The following is a 20,021-nucleotide window of genomic DNA, read 5'->3' on the forward strand; positions in this document are numbered from 1 at the left end:
GGACGGTTGATTGGGGTATTCCGCACGGCGAGGTGCGGCGGCGGCTCGAACTGCTCGCCGGCGACCATGCTGCGGCGGCGGATTGGGGGTGTGGAGGGGCCTGGGAGCTGCGCGAGGTTAGTGCGGGGTCGGAGCGGGCGGAGGAGGTCTGGAGGGGCGGTCCCGCGGCGGCGTCGAGCTCACCGAACTTGCGGAGGAGGGGCGGTGGTGCTCTGGGGTCTGAGGTTGGGGAATCGGCGCAAGAGTGAGGGGACTAGGTCGAGGAGAGCCCCCTGGTTCTGATGCGCACGAGAGATAGGAGAGCCGGGCTCTATCCTGAGTGGTCCACGGCAGCCACTAGGTGGCGACCGGCGGGTGCTCTGGGGGCGCGTGGCACGGGAAGACGAACTCCAGCGTGAGGGGTAGAGAGCGGTGGAGGCTTGGGCGCGACACGTGGAACTACCCAGCAAGCAGGAGGTGGCCTCCCGGCCGGCCCTGAGCGGCGGTGGCGCTGAACAGCGGCGGCGACAGGGAAAACAGAGAAGCATGCAGGAGGTGGAAGACGACTGGACTTCTTTGTAATTTCAAAAAATTTTAGGGACCTTACTGTAAAATAGCAATAACTTTTAAACTAAAGCTCAAATGAAAAAGTGCCCAACATGAAAGTTGTTCAACTTTTCAAGATGTACAACTTTGGTGTTGTGCAAAAATTGATTTGACCAAAGGTTAAAGAGTTATTTTGAAAACCTTGGAAGGATTTTGAATTCAAAAGGACTTTTGTCTTTTTCAAGGCAAATTCACATTAAATCTAGGCTGAAATGTAAACTTTGCTGACATGTAATGATTGCACTAAAATTTTCAAATAAACCCTCCACAAAACAAGATTTGCTCTCCCTATTCAAATCAAACTATAGAAAAGACCTTACTTTAAATCATAATTACACATTTGACCTTATAATTTTGCAATAAGGTCCTTGATCAAGTAAAACAAGCACATGATGCATAAAATAAATGCAATTCTATTGTGCAGACACCTCGGGTGTCACACCCATTACCCACAGTCTCACTGAAACACCTCGGTAGAACGCTTATTCGTTATTTGGGAGTTCATAATGGTCCTAAACCAGGACCTAAAGACTATCCACCAAACCCATATTAGTAACGTGCTGCTTAAACACGTTCGGTGGTAAGCCTTCAGTGAGCGGATCCGCTAACATAGAATTAGTTCTTATGTGCTCAATCTTAATGGTTCAATCCTGGCATCTTTCTTTCACAACACGATACTTAAGATTAATGTGTTTGGAAGCACCACTTGACTTGTTGTTACTTGAAAAGAATACTGCAGACTGATTATCGCAGTATAATATTATAGGTTCCGTAATGCTGTCAATTACCTTGAGGCCCGGGATAAAATTCTTAAGCCAAACAGCCTGTCCAGTTGCTTCATAGCATGCCACAAATTCAGTTTGCATCGTCGACGCTGCAACTAAACTTTGCTTAGAGCTTTTCCATGATATAGCTCCACCAGCTAACGTGTAGATATATCCTGATGTAGATTTCCTACTATCCACACACCGAGCAAAGTCAGTATCAGTATAACCCACAACTTCAAGGTTATCTGATCTTCTGTATGTGAGCATGAAGTCTTTAGTGCTTTGGCAATAACGTAATGCCTTCTTGACACCAACCCAGTGGACCTTTTTGGGATTTTTCTGATATCTTCCAAACATTCTGGTAGCAAATGCCAAGTCAGGATGCATACAGACTTGTGCATACATCAGGCTTCCGACAGCTGAAGCATAAGGTATGTCCTTCATCTCATCTGATTCCAATTGGTTCTTAAGACATTTGGGCTTCACTGAACTTATCGCCCTTCGCTAATGGAACAGGTGTGGCCTTACTCTTATCCATATTAAATCTCTTAAGCATTTTCTCAATATATGCTTTTTGAGACAATCCTAGTACTCCTTTGGTCCTATCTCGGTGTATCTCAATGCCCAGAACATAAGAGGCTTCACCAAGATCTTTCATATCAAAATTGGATGAAAGAAATCCCTTTGTCTCATGTAGAATACGCTTATCGCTGCTCGCTAATAGGATATCATCCACATAAAGCACTAGAATTATAAATTTACCACCCTTTATCTTAGTGTAGATACCATTATCCACATCATTCTCCTTAAATCCAAATTTCTTAATCACTTGATCGAATTTAAAGTTCCATTGTCTTGACGCTTGCTTAAGCCCGTAAATGGATTTCTTAAGTCTGCATCCCAAATATTCCTTGCCCTTCACAACAAAACCTTCCGGTTGTGCCATGAAGATGGTCTCATCCAAGTCCCCATTAAGGAACGCAGTTTTGACATCCATCTGTGCAGCTCTAAGTCATAATGAGCCACTGCGCCATAACGATTCTGAATGAATCTTTTTTAGACACAAGGGAGAAAGTTTCATTATAATCAACCCCTTCCTTTTGTGTAAAACCTTTGGCTACAAGCCTTGCTTTGAATTGTTCGACATTCCCTTTAGAATCACGTTTAGTCTTGTAGACCCATTTACAGCCTACTGGTTTGACTCCATCAGGAATATCTACCAGATCCCAAACATCATTGGAACTCATGGACTTAAGCTCTTCTTCCATGGCCTCATCCCATTTGGCAGAGTTCGCACATGATACTGCCTCTCTAAATGAGTTAGGATCATCAGCTTTCCCAATATCATAAATGTCTTCACTCAAGTATGTCTCATAATCAGGGAAAACTGTCTGCTTCCTAGCCCGTTGTGATCTTCTTAAGGGTTCAACAGGCTGAGGTGCTGGTTGAGGTGCAGCCTGAGGCACCTGGATATGGTTCTGAACTTCAGCATTAGGCGCCACTTGCTCAGCTTGTGGTTTGCTCGCAGGCTCATGAGCTACTTTGACTTGCGGAGCAGCGCTAGTACTCTGAACAGGAGGCGTAATCTGAACAGATGGTGTACTCTTAATGGAAGGAATGAACAACGGCACTAACTGAGGTGTTATTGTTTCTTGAATTACTAGGATGGGAAGCTCAGCCCGTATTTCTTCAAGATTAATTTCCCTCCTCGGAAAGCTCCCACTGATTCCTACATCCTCTGGGAACACAGCCTGCCTGGTCTCAACGAACTTAGTGAAACGATTAGGACAGTAGAAATGGTATCCCTTAGACTTATCAGGGTATCCGATGAAATAGCAGCTCACCATCTTATCATATAATTTCTTTTGCTGTGGATTAAATAACTTAGCTTCGGCTGGACAGCCCCACACATGTAAATAATTAAGCGATGGTTTCTTCCCAAACGATAACTCATAAGGTGTTTTTGGCACGGATTTGGAAGGAACACGATTAAGTATGTGCGCAGCTGTTTTTAATGCTTCCATCCACAGCTCCACAAACAAAGTAGAATAACTAAGCATGCTACGTACCATGTCCATTAGTGTACGATTACGACGCTCAGCTACTCCGTTTTGCTGTGGTTCGCCCGGCATACTGTACTAGGCATTTATACCATTCTCTTCAAGATACTTAGCGAATGGTCCAGGTACTTGGCCGAATGGAGCGTGTCTCCCATAATATTCACCACCTCGATCCGATCTCACTAATTTAATAGTGACATTATGCTGATTTTCCACTTCAACCTTAAATATTTTGAATTTATCTAATGACTCGGATCGATCACGAATGGGGTAAATATAACCATAACGAGAGAAGTCATCGGTGAAAATAATGAATGAGTCAAAACCATCAACAGACTTTACCAGAAACAGGCCACAAATATCAGTATGAATTATTTCTAATAGGCCCGAACTCCGAGTAGCTCCTTTCTTAATTGTCTTAGTGAATTTCCCCTTAATACAATCAACGCATTGTTGATCTAAGTTTGAGAGATCTAATGAATGGAGTATCTCTTCTCTTATGAGACGCTCAATTCTCCCCCTCGAAATATGGCCCAAACGACAATGCCACAATTTCGAAGAAGTCTCATCATCACGCTTACGCTTATGCGATACATCATCCACATTCATTGCAGAATAAACATTATCAAGAGAGAGCAAATAAAGATCACCTTGCAAATGACCAAGGCCCACACATAAATTATGAAACTTAATGTTGCACACAGAGTTGCCAAACTCACAAATATGTCCCGACTTATCTAAACGTGAAACAGAAATAAGGTTTCTCTCCAAACTGGGAACATAAAGAACATCATGCAAACTAAGGTTGAAGCCGCTTGGTAACTCCAAGTCGAAGCTCCCAATGCTTTCAACCTTCACTTCATTGCCATCATCCACTCTTAGGCTTCGCTCCCCCTCACTTATAGTTCGGATCGAACTAAATACCTGCAGTGAATTGGAAATGTGCACAGTGGCACCTGAGTCAATCCACCAAGTATTAGGAGAAAAATTCAAGAATGATTCATCAATAAAAGATACATAATCAGTAATTGTACATTTGTTCTTAAGCCACTCCTTAAATCCATGGCATTCCTTCTGCTCATGCTTAGGTGACTTGCAGAACTTGCACACCTCTCATTATAGATCTTCTTATGTGACACGGCCTTGCTCTTATGGCCCTTAAAATTTCTCTTATGCTGCCTACTGCTGCCAGACTCAGCCTGATGCTTAGGAGTGTTGCTCATGCTAACACGCCCAAAGCGCTCGCTGACCATGTTGACAGCATCCTTCATCCTCTCAGCTTTCTGTCTTTCTTCTTCCTCAACACAGTAGCTAATGAGCTCAGCCATGCTCCAAGTCGCCTTCTAAGTGTTGTAGCTTATTTTGAAGGGACTGTACTGTACTGGCAAAGAAGTCATGATGAAGTGCACTAGAAAACCATCAGAGATAGCCATATCCAGTGTCTTCAGCTTATTTTCCATGTCACACATACTCATAATGTGCTCCATGATTCCACTTTGCCCATCATACTGTGAAGTCAGCATCTTCATGATCAGGGTGCTAGCATAAGTCTTGGAAGAACTCTTAAAGTTCTCCTCCACCTTGGCAAGGTATGCCTTGGTGCTCAGCTCATTACCATCCTGGTCCTTATTAGGAATAGCACCATAGATGGCCAGAGAGATCGTGTTCTTAATGATCATGTTGGCCATCCTGTCTGATCTCTCCCACTTCTCAATGGCAGTACGATCGCCATTGGGATCAGCGGGCTCTGCTGGCTTGTCTTGACGTAAGGCGAGATCATACTCGCACATAGCAATGGCAATATTAACATCTTTATACCAGCTGGGGTAGTTGGTGCCATTCAGGGGCTCAATGGACTTCTGGTAGCCCATCACAGTGTTCACTGAAAATCATCAGAACAATAACTTCATTAAACTCACAATTAAGATGCGCATAAGAAGTATGAAATTAACCCTACGATGGTCTGATTAAAATCATACATAAATTTCAATTTGCATCACCGATGGGGAAAACAAACGAAATTTATCATTAAAACTCGTAATTAAATCAATGATGGTCAGAATTAATTACAAGTGCTCTAAATAAACTTCCCGATGGTTCCATTTAAATAGAGTGCATCTTAATTGCTTATGGTGGATGAACATAATTTTTAGTGAATAAATGCAATTAAAATATAATTAAAAGTATTACATAACTCATGGAAAATTAAATAAACATAATGCTGGTAATATAAGTGCAACAGAAATAATTAAAACCTTTAACATAACAGCAATTAAAATTGAGCTAAAACATAACTGCACCTCCACTCATAAAAAACAGCCCAAAACACCCCCTTCGCTCGCGGCCCAAACTGCACACTCGGCCCATTTGGCCCATCCCGCGAAAACCCTAACTGCGGGCGAATCTTGATCGTCCGTCATGATCCAAGGGCCACGAACTGATGTGGTGCAGTATAAAACAGTGGAGGTGCAGTCTGAACCCTAGTTTCCTCACTCCAGTCTCCACTTTCTCCTCAGACAGCAGCCGCCGCTCGACTCAAGTCCAGCACCGCGCGCTAGCGTCATCCGCGCGGGGCCCTGGCCAGCAGCAGCGCCCTGGCCCCGGCCGCCGCAGCCTCATGAGCGCGGGCCCGCAGGAGCGCCGCCTGGCTCCATGCTCGGGAGTAGTGCGCCGCGCGCGCCTGCGTGGGAGCCGGCCGAATCCGGCCGCCTTGCCTGCGCCGCGCGCCTGGCAGGCCCGGCCGCCGCTGATGCAGCTTGCAGGCCGCCGACCGGCCGCCTCCTCATGCGGGCCCTACAGGGCGCCGCCTTGGTCCAAGCATGCGGGTCCCGCACGCCTGCATGGGGAGGACCAGCGTGCGCGGTGCCTGCTTTGGCCCGGCCTTGGTCCAAGCATGCGGGTCCCGCACGCCCGCTGATGCAAGAAAACTCATGGATCTAACTTCAATTTTGCGGAATTTAACTTAACAGAGGCATAAATTGGGGAAAACAGTAAGCAATCTTAAACCCTAACCTTAATTACTCAACTTAATCAAGAAATTGTCTTGGTCTAACCATGAATTAGCATAAACATTAATGATTTGCATCTAATCCGAGACACTTAGCATTAACAGATCAAGATTAATCTTAAACTTGACCTAAACCGAATTAGATTAGACCTAATCTCGTGATCAGAAAACTTAATTAAGCATGATTTAGATCTAATCAATATGATTAACATGTAAAAGCCATTCTGCAGAGACTAATTGCATCTAAAACATGATTCAAACTTAACTGTGCAATAGGATCTAATCTGCACAGCACATGCATCTTAAACCGACGAAAAAAACAGAGGCATAAACATGGCTTAAAATTGACCGTGCATGACTAGGTTAAGATGGCTCATGATACCGATTGTTAGAATTGCCAAAACTTAATATTAGTGGCACGTTACCCAGGATCTTAACATAACCTAGTTCATGACAAATCAATCTAATGCGGAATAAATGGTAATCATTATACCAGTGTTAGCAGTAGCAGCAGCCATTTACGCCTGATCCGTAGAGGAAGTAGGCGTTTCTGTCGGTGTAGGAGATGCAGCAGCGAATCGGCGTCCTCCGGGCGCCAACGGGAGTGCTTGGCCTTCCAAACCCCTCCTGTGCCCTTAGCGATCAGACTAGCGGTGGCTAGGGTTTTAGAATGACTTGAATGGGTGATTAAGGTGCTAACCACGACCTTATATTTATAGGCACTGTGGGGCTGGGGGCTAGCCTCTGGAAACAGGCTTAATGGGCCTGCTTATCATAGCCCATTAGGGTTTTATCATTAGGTTTCTTTAATCGCATTTAGGTGGTTTAAACATTTTTTAATAGTGAAGATCACAAATATCTTAATTGAAATTTATTTCCAACAAGAGGAACCGAACCCCGACAGCTGATCCTAGCGAAGCGCGGGGCGATCGGGGAAGAATGGGGAGCCGGAGGCCCTGGGGGTGGCCGCAGTCGCACCTGATGGCGCCTGCGGGCGAGCTCCTGGTGAATGCAGCGCGGAGGATGGAGGAAGCGAGGAACCTGATCATGGACACTTGGACAGGTGGGGGCGTGCCGCAAATGTAAAGCCAGCCACCCAGCCAGCAACAGTGGGCAACAGATATTCCTGGTATGTAAAAATGGGCCTAAAACCATAGACTCTATTCATTTGGCTGTGGCTGGTGGCTGATGCTGATTTATTGTGAGAAAAAAGTATCGCTAACTGGCTGGTGTCTGATGCTAATTTGATGTGAGAGAAAAATACTATCAGCTTGCGAACAGAGTCTAGTTATTGACGGTAAGCATCCTGGCATCCCCTCCATATGTGGGATTTGTGGTTTATTAAACTCAATTAATTTTCTCCGACAAACTATCATTCTCTTAGTTGTAGATGTGACAAATGGGATATGCAAAAAAATGTGGGGCTAAGAGCATCTCCAAGAGCTTTTTCAAAATCTACTCTCTAAATTATCATTTGGAGAGGCATTTTAGTGAAAATCATTTTCCATATATTTGTCTTTTCCAATAGCTCTTCTATATCTTATTTGTAGTCTAGATAGCCATCCTTACTCTCTATCTTTGGCTAACATGAAATCCGGAATAGAGGATATCTATTTTTGGATATTCATTTGAAGAGCCTGTTGGAGGCCATGGCCCATGGCGGGCTGCCATACGTCTTGGAAGAGGATGATGAGGGCTGCATGGTCTGGGTCATTACTTCTGTTGGGGATTGGACCATCGGGAATGCACCCAGAGGTTTATCCCAGCCTCGAAAACATCTCCTAACCTGTCTGCAGGGCTCCGGTGTTGGGTAACAGACGCGCACGAAGGGTGCTCGGTGCCAACAAAGACACCGGGGTCTGAGAAGCGCACCTTCGGGACCGAAGGTGAGGGCCAAAAACCCAGGAGCACAAGCCTGAAGTCCACAACATGTGAACCTTCGAAGGAGCCACCTTCGGGAGACCGAAGGAGACCGTCAGTCACACCATCGGCAGGCCGAAGGTGACAAGTGGCTGCTCAGAAGCACAAGCTTAAAGATCAAGACCTTCGCCGCCGATAAGCGAAGGATCACATCTTCGGGCGGCCGAAGGTGACGGCTGATCGCTTGAAGACGGAGCATGCAGGGGGGCGACCTCCGAAGGACCCCGAAGGACTCAAAGCCCTTCGGTGGGTGTAGGTGGGCATGTAAAACGTGAATACGTGAGAATATTGGGTTTGTACACCTGAATACATGAGAAGGTCGGAGTTGTGCACCTCTAATCTTGTAATTTTACCCCGAAACCGGTTGTAAGTGAGCTGTAAATGAGTTGGAAGGAGGCAATTTAGGAAAACCCAGCCGAAGGCTAGGGGTATAAATAGCCCCCTCTCTCCACAGTGTAAAGGGTTGAATTTTTCTGGTTATTACTGTAGAATTACCTAATTTCATTGTCATTTTCATACTGTTCATGCTCCCTATTTGGGCATCTAAGAAGCTAAGATCCCAACAGTGGCGCCCACCGTTCCAGCTCGAAAGACAACCTTCGATGGCCCCAGCGAAGAAGAAAGCCACCGCCGGCACCACAAACTACACCACTGAGTAGCACGAAGAGGCCAACACACGAAATGAAGACCTCACCAACGAAACTGTCCTTCATGGAGAACCGGTTGATGACACCGAAAACACTAAAGCTCATCAAACCCAATCCACAGAGCTCACAGAAACAGCACTCAAGCTCAAGGCCCTTGAAATGAAGAAAAGGAACATCGAAGCTCAGCTCGCCACCAAAAAGAGGGCACTGGACCAGGCAAACAAACTAGCCGAAGCCAGGCGCAAACTAGCAGAAATGGAGGCAGAAATTGAGAACTTGCAGAGAGCATACCAAGAAATGACCGAAGGTTCTGTCCAACAAGAAAACTGCATCATTCACCAGACAACCTTCGCTCACAATGAAGACCGAAGGCCACCACCGGTCAACCTCCCATTTGACCCGACTTCGCCACTCTCAATCGCTCTGCAGCGAACTTCATGGCCGCTCGGCTACAAGCCCACACAGCTCCCCAAATACAATGCAACAACTGATCCAGCCCAGTTCCTCATGGCCTACGAAGCAACCATCGCTTCGGCCGGAGGTGACGACTCAACCATGGCCAAGTCCTTCGTCATGGCCTGCGAAGGTTCTGTGGCCAACTGGTACTCATACCGTCCCCCACAATTAATCAACAACTGGTACCAGCTGAAAGGCAGGCTCCTCCAGGACTTTCAGGGATTCAGAAGGCTAAATACCAACATGGTGAAAGACTTCAAGTTCCCACAGCACGACCGTGAGCCTCTATATGACTATTTCCGGAGGTTCGTTCAGAAGAAGGCTCAAATCCCAAACTTCCCAGAGAAGGATGCAATCAAGAAATGCATCGAAGGTCTCCTGCCTGGCCAGCTTGCTTCTCACCTCACAAGAGAGCCTCCGAGGACCCTAGAGGAGCTCTATACAGAAGCAGAGAAGTACGCGAAGTCAGACGCCAATCACCGCAGAATGGTCGAGCAAAGAAGAATCATTCACCAGGCAGAAAAATACAATCAGCAAACATGGCAGCAAGAGCAGCCAGCTCAGCAGCTCATCCTACCTCTGGAGCCTTCGCATGATGATGAGGATCAGATAACCTTCGATCCCTTCATGATACCGCCAGAGTCAGAACCTCAGCAATCAAATAACAAACAACCTTCGTCCGGAGCATGGGGTAGAGGTCGCGACAGAGGAAGGGGCCGAGGTCGTGGACCTTCGCGTGAGCCCAAAAAATTCTTCCGTCACTTCCACGGGTCTGACTCCGACCATAGAACAAACCAGTGCCCAGAGAAAAATCACTAACCATCCTAACCTCGGCCCAATTATTGGTCGTTTTCACAATTGCACATATATTTTGGAGGTACTTCATTTTTACAGGTTTTTGACCAATTTTGGAGCATGAAATGACGAGGCCCATGATCATGCGATAACACGAAGAAAGACGAAGGCCAAAGCCCAAACAAAGGACCAAAGGCCATGACGACTAGAAGCCTGTTCATGCACATCCACCCTCCAATGAAGCCCAAAGGACAAAGCCCACAAGATGAGATCAAGATACTTCAGGGCTAAGCAAAGCAAAGAGAGATTTAAGGAATGATTCTCTGTCCTATCATTTCCCTCGAAGAAATATCGAAGATAACGACGTCCAACGAGGTGCAATCGTGAAAGGTATAAACTCCAGAAGACTCCAGAAGACTTGGGGAGAAAGGAGGACGCAAGGCAGCGAGAAAATGGGCCAGGCCAGCCGGCCTAGGCCCATTGAGCCGGCCGGCCCAGGCCCTTTTCAGGGAGTCTCGGCCTCCCCTTCGAACTAGGGTTTCCTAAGGCTATTTAAAGCCCCCTCCCCCAGGCTCACGCAGAAGATCATTCGGGAGATGACGCCAAGGAGTAGAGAAGATAGATTGCTTAGCATGATCTTGTAGTCATGGTGGCTTGAGGTTCATGGCGGAACTACCAAAGGGGGGTTCGACTTGCTTCAGGGTGCTTTCTTCCAAAGGAGGGGGCGTGACAGGGTATTGCTTTAGTAGATGGGGCATCGAAGGATCGGATTGGAGATTTTGGGTTTGAAGATGCTTTTCATTGAGATTCACATCTGTCTTGCTTCACTACATCTGGCTTGAACTACAACATATGCATGATCTAGGTGATCTGGATTGGTTATCTCTAACTTTCTCTCGCTACCTTCGGTGTTTGTCATTTTTAGTAGATTAGATTTGTTTTACACCATCTCAACACAAAGGATTCTCTATGTTAGTAGATTGTTTCTTGTATATTTGGTTCCGTGGATTGATAAACGTTGGGAGAATACTCTAAGGGAAAAGCTACATGATCCCGTGTGCTTGCGGTATATAAATTGGGGCGCTAAGGAGCGTCAACAAGCTTTTGTGGCGCCGTTGCCGGGGAACCATCGATTTAAGATCCAATCTTACTTGCATTTGTAAATATTTCTTTTTCTTGATTTTTCTTTTTGACCTTTTAGATCTCTTATTTTTTGTGCTAACTAAAAAACAGATCTATTCCACGAAAATCAATCTAATCTAGAGTTTGCTTTATTTTGCTTTATTTTTCTTTTATGTTTTAGATCTTGTATATTCATCTTTTAGATCTTGTATATATTTTTCTTTTTCTTTTCACTAACCCCTAACAGGCGATGGACGGGAGCCTCTCCAACAAACCCGAAAATTTTGTGGATGTTCCAGAAAAAATTTACAGGCAAAGGAGACGAGAAACACGATCAAGAAAGCTGGAACTAGTAGATCCAAAAGAAGAAGTCGCCGGTTCATCGTCTTCACCTCAAGCGACTCCACCAACAAGTCCAAAGGAGGCACCACTTCACCAAGGGATGGCGCTACCGGGGCCGGAGCGTACGATCGGTGAGCTATGTACTCCGGACGTTCGGGACTTGCCGATCCAAAATCTCGACAACATCGGAGTTCCGTTGGAGATCAAGACTTCAATCATAGGGATGGTGCAAAGCTCGCCCTTCACTGGAAAAGAAGACGCTAATCTACATGTTCAAGCGTTCCTCCAACTATGCCGCACCTTCGACATGCAAGGGATGACTCAAGATCAGATGAGAGCGAGGCACTTTTTGTTCTCTCTACTTGGGAGAGCGCTGCAATGGTTTCATTCTCTACCAGCGCACACGGTGCAAAATTGGGAGTCCTTGATGAAGGAGTTCATGACGGAGTTCTACTCACCGGGCAGACCCAAATTTTGCGCAACAAGATTGCTACATTCACGCAAGCCCCGACGGAGACTATTGCGGAAGCCTATGAGTGCTTCAACGACGACATCCATGTCGTACCTCATCACAAGTTCTCAAGGGAAGATGTGGTCCAGATGTTCTATCAAGGCCTCACTACTGCATCAAGGGGGATCATTGACGCATCGGCCGGAGGTTCGATCATGGAACTCACGCCGACTCAAGTTTTCAAGCTATTCAAGAAGGTGGCGGACAATGACGCATGGGCATCATCAGGGCGCCTACAACCACTCCAAGCCGTGGGCGCCGCGAAGAGTGTATTGCAAGTGGAACATGAAGAAGTGCTAGAAGGGAAGATCGACTCGCTCATGAGAAGATTGGAGAAGATGGAAGTGGAAAAAAGAGAAGCCCAAGCTATTGATTTGAAGGCGGCTGAAGTAAGGTCTACATGTGAAGAATGTGGAGAGTACGGCCATGTCCAAAAGAATTGCCCGGAGGAAGCCAAGATGCTCGACTACATGAAGAAGGGAGAATGGATCCCGCAACCCAACTTCCGCTACGGGCGAGGTAGACCCCAATTTAATGCAAGCTCTTCCATTCAAAACATGATGAAGATGCTAGAGACGCAAGTAGCCCAGCTCGCCGGACGCCTATCTAGCAACGAAGGAAAATTGCCCGGGCAACCTCAAAGTCCGGAGACGGCTAAGGCAATTCAAACTCGCTTGGGAAAGGAGACCGAAGAACCTGAACATGAGGCGGGAGCAAGGAAGCCTAAGCCAAGAGTTAAAGTGGAGACCATCATCAAGGAGAAGGCACCTACTCCTACGCCGGAGATAGTCACCGAAGAGCCGGAGTTTGAGCTAGATGATATAGACACCAAGATTCTACCGCCAAGGCCACGATACCGCAAAGGTAAACATGAAGATGAGCAATTCAACAAATTTGTTGACATGGTACGCAGGTTGAGCATCAACATGCCACTCTTGGACGCTCTACAAGTTCCAACATATTCTCGCTACTTCAAAGACATCATGGGAAACAAGTGTGAGATACCGCCAAGCACCATCAAGCTAACCGAGGAGTGTAGCGCGGCAATCGCTAATGAAGCTCCTGAGAAGAAGAGGGACCCCGGATGTCCTACCATCCCGTGTTCCATTGGATCTCTTATGTTCGAAAGAGCACTTTGTGATCTCGGCGCAAGTGTGAGCGTCATGCCAAAGAACATGTTCGAGAAGTTAAGCTTACCAGAGCCGGAACCCACCGCCATGTGCCTAGAGTTAGCGGACAATTCCATTCGCTATCCTTTGGGAATTGCCGAAGATGTGCCCGTGAAGATTGGAGAACACTTAGTCCCAGTTGACTTTGTGATTCTCGATATGGGAGAAGGGAGCAAGGTGCCTCTCATACTTGGGAGGCCTTTCCTCAAGACCACAAGAGCGAACATCGACGTTGGCAAGGGGGAGATCAAGTTCGACATCAATGGCACCGCAAGCGAGTTCAAGTTTCGCCCACGCTTCGAGGTATGCAACATGATCAATGTCAAATATGTTCCGCCTCACTACCATGTCACAGAGGAGAAGCCGAAGAAAGAAGAGGAGCCGAACGAGAAGGAAGCGAAGAAGGTGATAGAAGTCATCGCGTCCATCGCGACAAAGAAGATTGCTGCACCCGTCAAGATAAAAGCTAGAAGCCAGCCTGTGAAGACCAAAAAGACGACTAACCTGAATGACAAACCCGCAACAAGGATTGTGCGGAAGTGGGTACCCAAGACTGCAGCGCCATCACCGAGCGTTGGTCCGAAGTGAAGAAGAAGAAAGTCTAGCTATAGACTATAAACGAAGCGCTTTGCGGGAGGCAACCTGTTCGTCGAGTCAAGAATAAAGCTGCCGGGAGTTCAACCCGTTCGTCGAGTCAAGAATAAGTTGCTGGGAGGACAACCCGCGAGAGATTTGGGTAAGTGAGTCAAGAATTTTGCTATGCAAGAACATGATAAACTTTTGAACAATTGGTCGTTCGGTCGAACAATTCGATTTGGATTTTATTTGCTCGGTCATTTCGATGTTGTTTCTTATTTTAAACCAATGACATGAGCCATCCTATGATTTATTTGCCTCTTCTTGAGAAATCCACATCCAAAATTCCATACCTATTTTTGGCGACCGTCCTCTCCATGATGGCCGGACTAAGTTGAAATAAAAAGACACGAGTAGAGCCGCGCTTTGTTTATATTATCCAAATTCTTGATGCGTAGGTTCGCGCAAACACAGAGAGAATTTTCAGTTTCATTGCCATAGGACTAGAATTTTTCCTAAACATTAATTGTTCCATTTATCAAAAATTTCTCTCTAATTTTGGCAAAAATTAGAAGCTAAACCCAAGACCCACGGTTGAATTCGAGATTGTTCGCTATCAATTCATGAAAGTGAACGGTTCGGGTGCAACCAAAATTAATATAGTCAGAAAATTTTATTTTGACTTACAAATGTAAAGATGTTTTGATTCCCCTCTGATTATTTATTTAAGCTCATTGCATGCTTTGAGTTAATTCTGAAATTTCGAAGTTAGAGGAGGATTCAACATCTAAGCATGATTTGGAGAGGGTTTATGTGCTTGATTAACATCCATTGATCAAAGTGAGTTCATGGGAAGAAGTTATGCTCTCCACCTACCACCACATGCAAATAATCCAAAGAAGGGAGCAGCCATGCATGGGAAGGACATGGGATTTTCAGCAAAGATGGCACCATGTGATGAATGATGAAGCATGGGACAAGGTGAATGACACAAAGTGAAGAAATAATGTTGCAAGTGGACAACAAGAACAAGGAAGGAGTGGTGCACAGGTTTTGGACGGTGCAAAGCACAAAATATGTATTGGACAGAGGCAAAAAATTGCACCAGGAAGTCACCAGAGAAAGATGAAGTGGAGGAGGGCCAGGAACACCCTAGGTCAGCCGGCCCCATGGCCCTAGGCCGGCCGGCCTGGCCTCTTTTTAAGTCCCCTGGTGCTCCCCTTTCACAGGTATGCTCCTCGCTCAGTTCCTTGTTTGTGTTCTTCAAGTTCATCACCCAGAAACTTAAGCTAGAGCTCTGAAAAATTCGTCCACCAAAATCAACTCTTAAAATCTCAGAAAATTCACCACAAATCCTAGTTTGCTCCACTCTTCGATATATTGTTCTCCCACTGGCAAGAAACCCCCGCTGTGTTTGTTTTTGAGTGTGTGCAGCAAAGAGTCACCATGAGTGGCTTCATGAAGTTCGTCACCAGGAGGAGAAGGACGCGTTCATCAACATCCGACGCATCAGCAAGTTCTTCGCGGAGGCACTCGTTCTCCGAGTCTCCGCAGAGCATGGAGGAAGACAACCCCGCACCGAGGAGCGACATGTTACTCCTTGGTGGGATGAGGGACCCAAGAAGTTCCTCCATGAGATTCACCGAAGGGATGCCACCTCCTCCACGGCGTTCGACAAGGTCATCCGCACCACCGTCATACAAGCCCAAGAATTCTGAATGCGGGTTTATTATCTTGTCAAAGAAAGAAGAAGAAAGGCTCAAGTTCATGAAGGAAAGGCTGCGAGCAAACTATGATCTTGATGATGAAGCATTGGAGAAGTTGGGATTCCATCATGATATCTACAAGCTCTTGGAGAACATCGGTTGGAAGCTATTTTCCGACGATGTTACGGTAGACATGCAAGAAGAAGTGGCTTTGGAGATGTTCATGACACTAGAGAAAATAACAGAGGTGGTGGATGATGAAGAAGTGTTATGTCTGAAATTTTGGCTCAAGAATGAAGAAAAAGTCATCACTTATGGAGAAATAGGGAGTTTGCTCGGGTTCAAAAGCAATGCAAATGAAACGGTGGAAGTCGAAGATGGAGGGCTCAATGAGTTTTGGACGAAGATAGCAAAAGATGTCAATCGCCAAAGGAAGAATATAAGTAATGTGATCCTCCAAATATTCCACTCTTGGGTGAACAAAAGAATTCTCGGGAGGATGAGAGAATCAAAGGTCACCGACCAAGAATTGAATTTGATGTATGCAGCATTGGTGAAAAAGCAAGTGATTGATCCCACCTACATCATGGTTGAAAGATGGATTTGTGAAGCATCATCCGGCACGGGAGAAGTTGGTTCGGGGTGTTATTTCACACTAATAGCCCGAGCCTTGAATCTGGGGTTAGGGGTGATTCAAAAAATATTATGTCCCGGGAAGAGATATAGGGATTGAACATTTGAGGCAAGGATATTATATCGGAGGGGATGAAAAGAAGGGATTCACTATTTTCGAGATGGATATTTCCCTCCCCGATCAAAGGCTAAAATTATTCTCAAGAGGAAGTACTGATTGGTGAGTTGAAAACATTGGAGCAAAGGTGAGGAAAACAAAAAGAGGAAGGTTGATTGAAGGAACATAGGCATCGGCACAACAAGAAAATTTGGAAGTAAAGCTTCCACCACCAAGTTCCGCTTATTGGAGGAATAAATTTCAAGGTGCATCAAGTGGACAAGGACACCCGCAAGGATGGACGAGTCAATGGGAAGGAAACCAAGATCAAGCATGGGGGCATGGTGTGGCGGCACCCCCACCATTTAGCAACTATGGCTACCCACCCCCATCATACCAAGGAGAGATGCCCGACCCGTCATTTGGAGCACAATTTTCTGACCTCCCTCAACCGGAACAAGGAATGAGAATCATGGGTGCCTATGCAAGAAGAAACATGGAAGACATAGACGCCATCCGGAGGCACACAAGCCAACTAGAAGATGGAACCGCAGGAATTGCATATCAAATGAGACTTCTAGGCCTAGTGCCACTGGAACAATTTGATGGAGGAGCATTTCAACAATATTATGACCAAGGATACAACGCAAGAGGCAATCAAGGAGAGTGATCGACGACAAGACCATGAATAAAATGCTCGCACGTGTGGTTTGGATTTGTCTATTTCTTTTCATTTATTTTCAGCATGTGTGCAAGCTTGTGTGTGCGTAGCAATTTTCTGTTTTATTTTTCAGGATGTGTGCAATTTGCTTTATTTTGCTTCCATCACCATGATAAATAAATGTATCACCCACGCTTTAATGTTATGGTTAGTAATGATGATAGAAAGTTTGTGCCATGTTAAAATATGATGATCATTGCCTCCTTATCTACTTTCTTGTGCTTGGTTTATGCATATTTAAACTAATGCTCTCCCTAACATGATCTGAAAAATTAATTAAATACCGGCTAATTCAATTGTGGAGGTTATGATAAATTAAGACCCATACCTTTTTATTCTTGCTCTTAAGCTTGTCAAGGAAAATTTAATTTGGATTTAATTTTGAGCTAACCTTGTCAATGATATCTTTTGCAATTGCTCTACCCTTCTAAAAAAGCCTAAATGTTATATCAGGACAAACCATAGAGCAAGATTTATTTTCAGGTGAATTAATTCAAGACTTATCTTCTTTGGTACGTGACTAAGAAGCTGACCATTCCGTATTTTTGTGTACCTCTCTTTTGCTAGCCATTCTATCCATGAATTGTGAGTTTCTACACCGGGAACATCGCAAACCTCGCTGGATATCCACCCTTAACCAAAAACATCTTTTTGTGAAACACCTCCTTGACCACAACCTATATATTGAGTATATATTATTTCGACGGCAAAACAGTGGAATCAAGAGCAAAATTCAGTAAAACATAAGCTTGGGAAGCTTCAAAGAGTTCGCAGCAGAAAAATCCGAAGAAGTGGAGGCCTACAGGGAGTAGGCCGGCCGGCCCAACACCCCTAGGCCGGCCGGCCTGGACCTTTACCTCCTCTGTTGGCCTCAATCTTTTACGAGGAGATGCCCCCTTGAATTCCAAAGTTGAGCCCAGAGAATTGATGCGAGTCTTGTGCACTCACTCCATCAGGTTATCATCAGTTCATTGCTTGAGGACAAGCAAACATTCAAGCATGGGGGGGAGGAGTTAGTGCATTGTGTTATCAACAGTTCTGAGGAGCAAAAAGAAAGAAAAAAATGATGATGGTGAAAAACTCCTCGGTTCCTTTAGCTTCATTAAACTCCAAGTACTTTGAAGATTATTCTATACTCAATTATTCCAACCATGTGCAATCCGATAACAAGGACATCAGCTGTGCCTTGGGATCAACCGTTGCCATTTGCACATGTCCACCATCTAAAGTGTGTGTTCCATTCTCTCCCTCTCCACAAAGAAATTATTTTCCAATGGTCTTTTTGACGAGTCTCGGTAAATCCATAAGAAGTATTTCTTGTTTTGATAATATCTTGATTATAATATCTTTTGTTAGGACTAACCTTTCCAGAGCTCCAGATAAAGCCTCACACATACATATGAGAGAAAGAAAGGAGGAAGTTCTAGCAAGTTTGAGAGACAAGATGAGCTGAGAGTTTCCATGAGCAAATTACAATGAGGTTTAAATTATTGATCTTGGTCTAGCATTACTTATGGAACTTACTTTCTTAATTCTGAGACTTGTTTAATTTTGAGAGCATGTGCTTAATAATTGTGGGGAAGCATTTAACTTGTATCTACCTTCCACATTGAAAAAGCTGGCTACAACTTGAACTATTAACTGCAAAATATTTTGGGAGCATTGTGTTTTCTCGTGTATGATCAAGTGCCGGGATTGGACACCGAAAGGCAACACTGATTTTTATCAAAGACTTACTCGAGGACGAGCAAGGTTTAAGCATGGGGGGAATGTTGGCGCTCCTTAAGTATCCATTCTATCCCATGTTTAACTTTGATAATGGCATGAATTTAATATCAAAATCACTAACCATCCTAACCTCGGCCCAATTATTGGTCGTTTTCACAATTGCACATATATTTTGGAGGTACTTTGTTTTTGCAGGTTTTTGACAAATTTTGGAGCATGAAATGACAAGGCCCATGATCACGCGATAACACGAAGAAAGACGAAGGCCAAAGCCCAAACAAAGGACCAAAGGCCATGATGACTAGAAGCCCGTTCATGCACATCCACCCTCCAATGAAGCCTAAAGGACAAAGCCCACAAGATGAGATCAAGATACTTCAGGGCTAAGGAGAGCAGAGAGAGATTTAAGGAAGGATTCTCCGTCTTATCCTTTCCCTCGAAGAAATCTCGAAGATAACGACGTCCAACGGGGTGCAATCGTGAAAGGTATAAACTCCAGAAGACTCCAAAAGACTTAGGGAGAAAGGAGGACGCGAGGCGGCGAGAAAATGGGCCAGGCTGGCCGGCCTGGGCCCATTGAGCTGGCCGGCCCAGGCCCTTTTCAGGGAGTCTCGACCTCCCCTTCGAACTAGGGTTTCCTGAGGCTATTTAAAGCCCCCTCCCCCAAGCTCACGCAGAAGATCATTCGGGAGACGACGCCAAGGAGCAGAAAAGATAGAGGGACACCTCTCGGAGAGCCGAGGGTCGTGCTAGTTGTCTAGGGGCTTCCCTAGCCGACGTGGGAACCTTGCAAGGAAGACCACGTTGGAGTTCTGGAGCTAGGATCATCAAGATCAAGGTGATTCCGAATTTTTAGCGACCATGTTCTCTCTTTCGATTTTGTTCTTTTCTTTGGGTTTGCTTCATCTTAGATCTATTTTCGAGATAGATCGCTTAGCATGATCTTGTAGTCATGGTGGCTAGAGGTTCATGGCGGAACTACCAAAGGGGGGTTCGACTTGCTTCAGAGTGCTTTCGTCCAAAGGGGGGCGTCGTGACAGGGCGTTGCTTTAGTACATGGGGTATCGAAGGATCCCTATGCGCTTGCGGTATATAAATTGGGGCACTAAGGAGCGTCAACAATGGGCATCGACCGAAGCCTGCTTCAGCCTTCGGATATCCCTTTAATGGGCTTCAGAG

General features: G+C 45.4%; 1 protein-coding gene across 1 annotated transcript; it reads right to left on the reverse strand.

Moving 5' to 3' along the window:
* Positions 1–4,755: 4,755 nt before the first annotated feature.
* LOC120667536 lies at positions 4,756–6,937 on the reverse strand. Its single transcript, XM_039947594.1, has 2 exons — positions 6,913–6,937; positions 4,756–5,294 (listed from the first exon to the last, which is right to left on the reverse strand). Exons 1-2 carry the CDS (start codon positions 6,935–6,937, stop codon positions 4,756–4,758), a joined length of 564 nt encoding a protein of 187 aa, XP_039803528.1.
* Positions 6,938–20,021: the final 13,084 nt, after the last annotated feature.

The sequence above is a fragment of the Panicum virgatum genome, chromosome 3N (assembly GCF_016808335.1).
Source record: "Panicum virgatum strain AP13 chromosome 3N, P.virgatum_v5, whole genome shotgun sequence".
NCBI lineage: Eukaryota > Viridiplantae > Streptophyta > Magnoliopsida > Poales > Poaceae > Panicum > Panicum virgatum.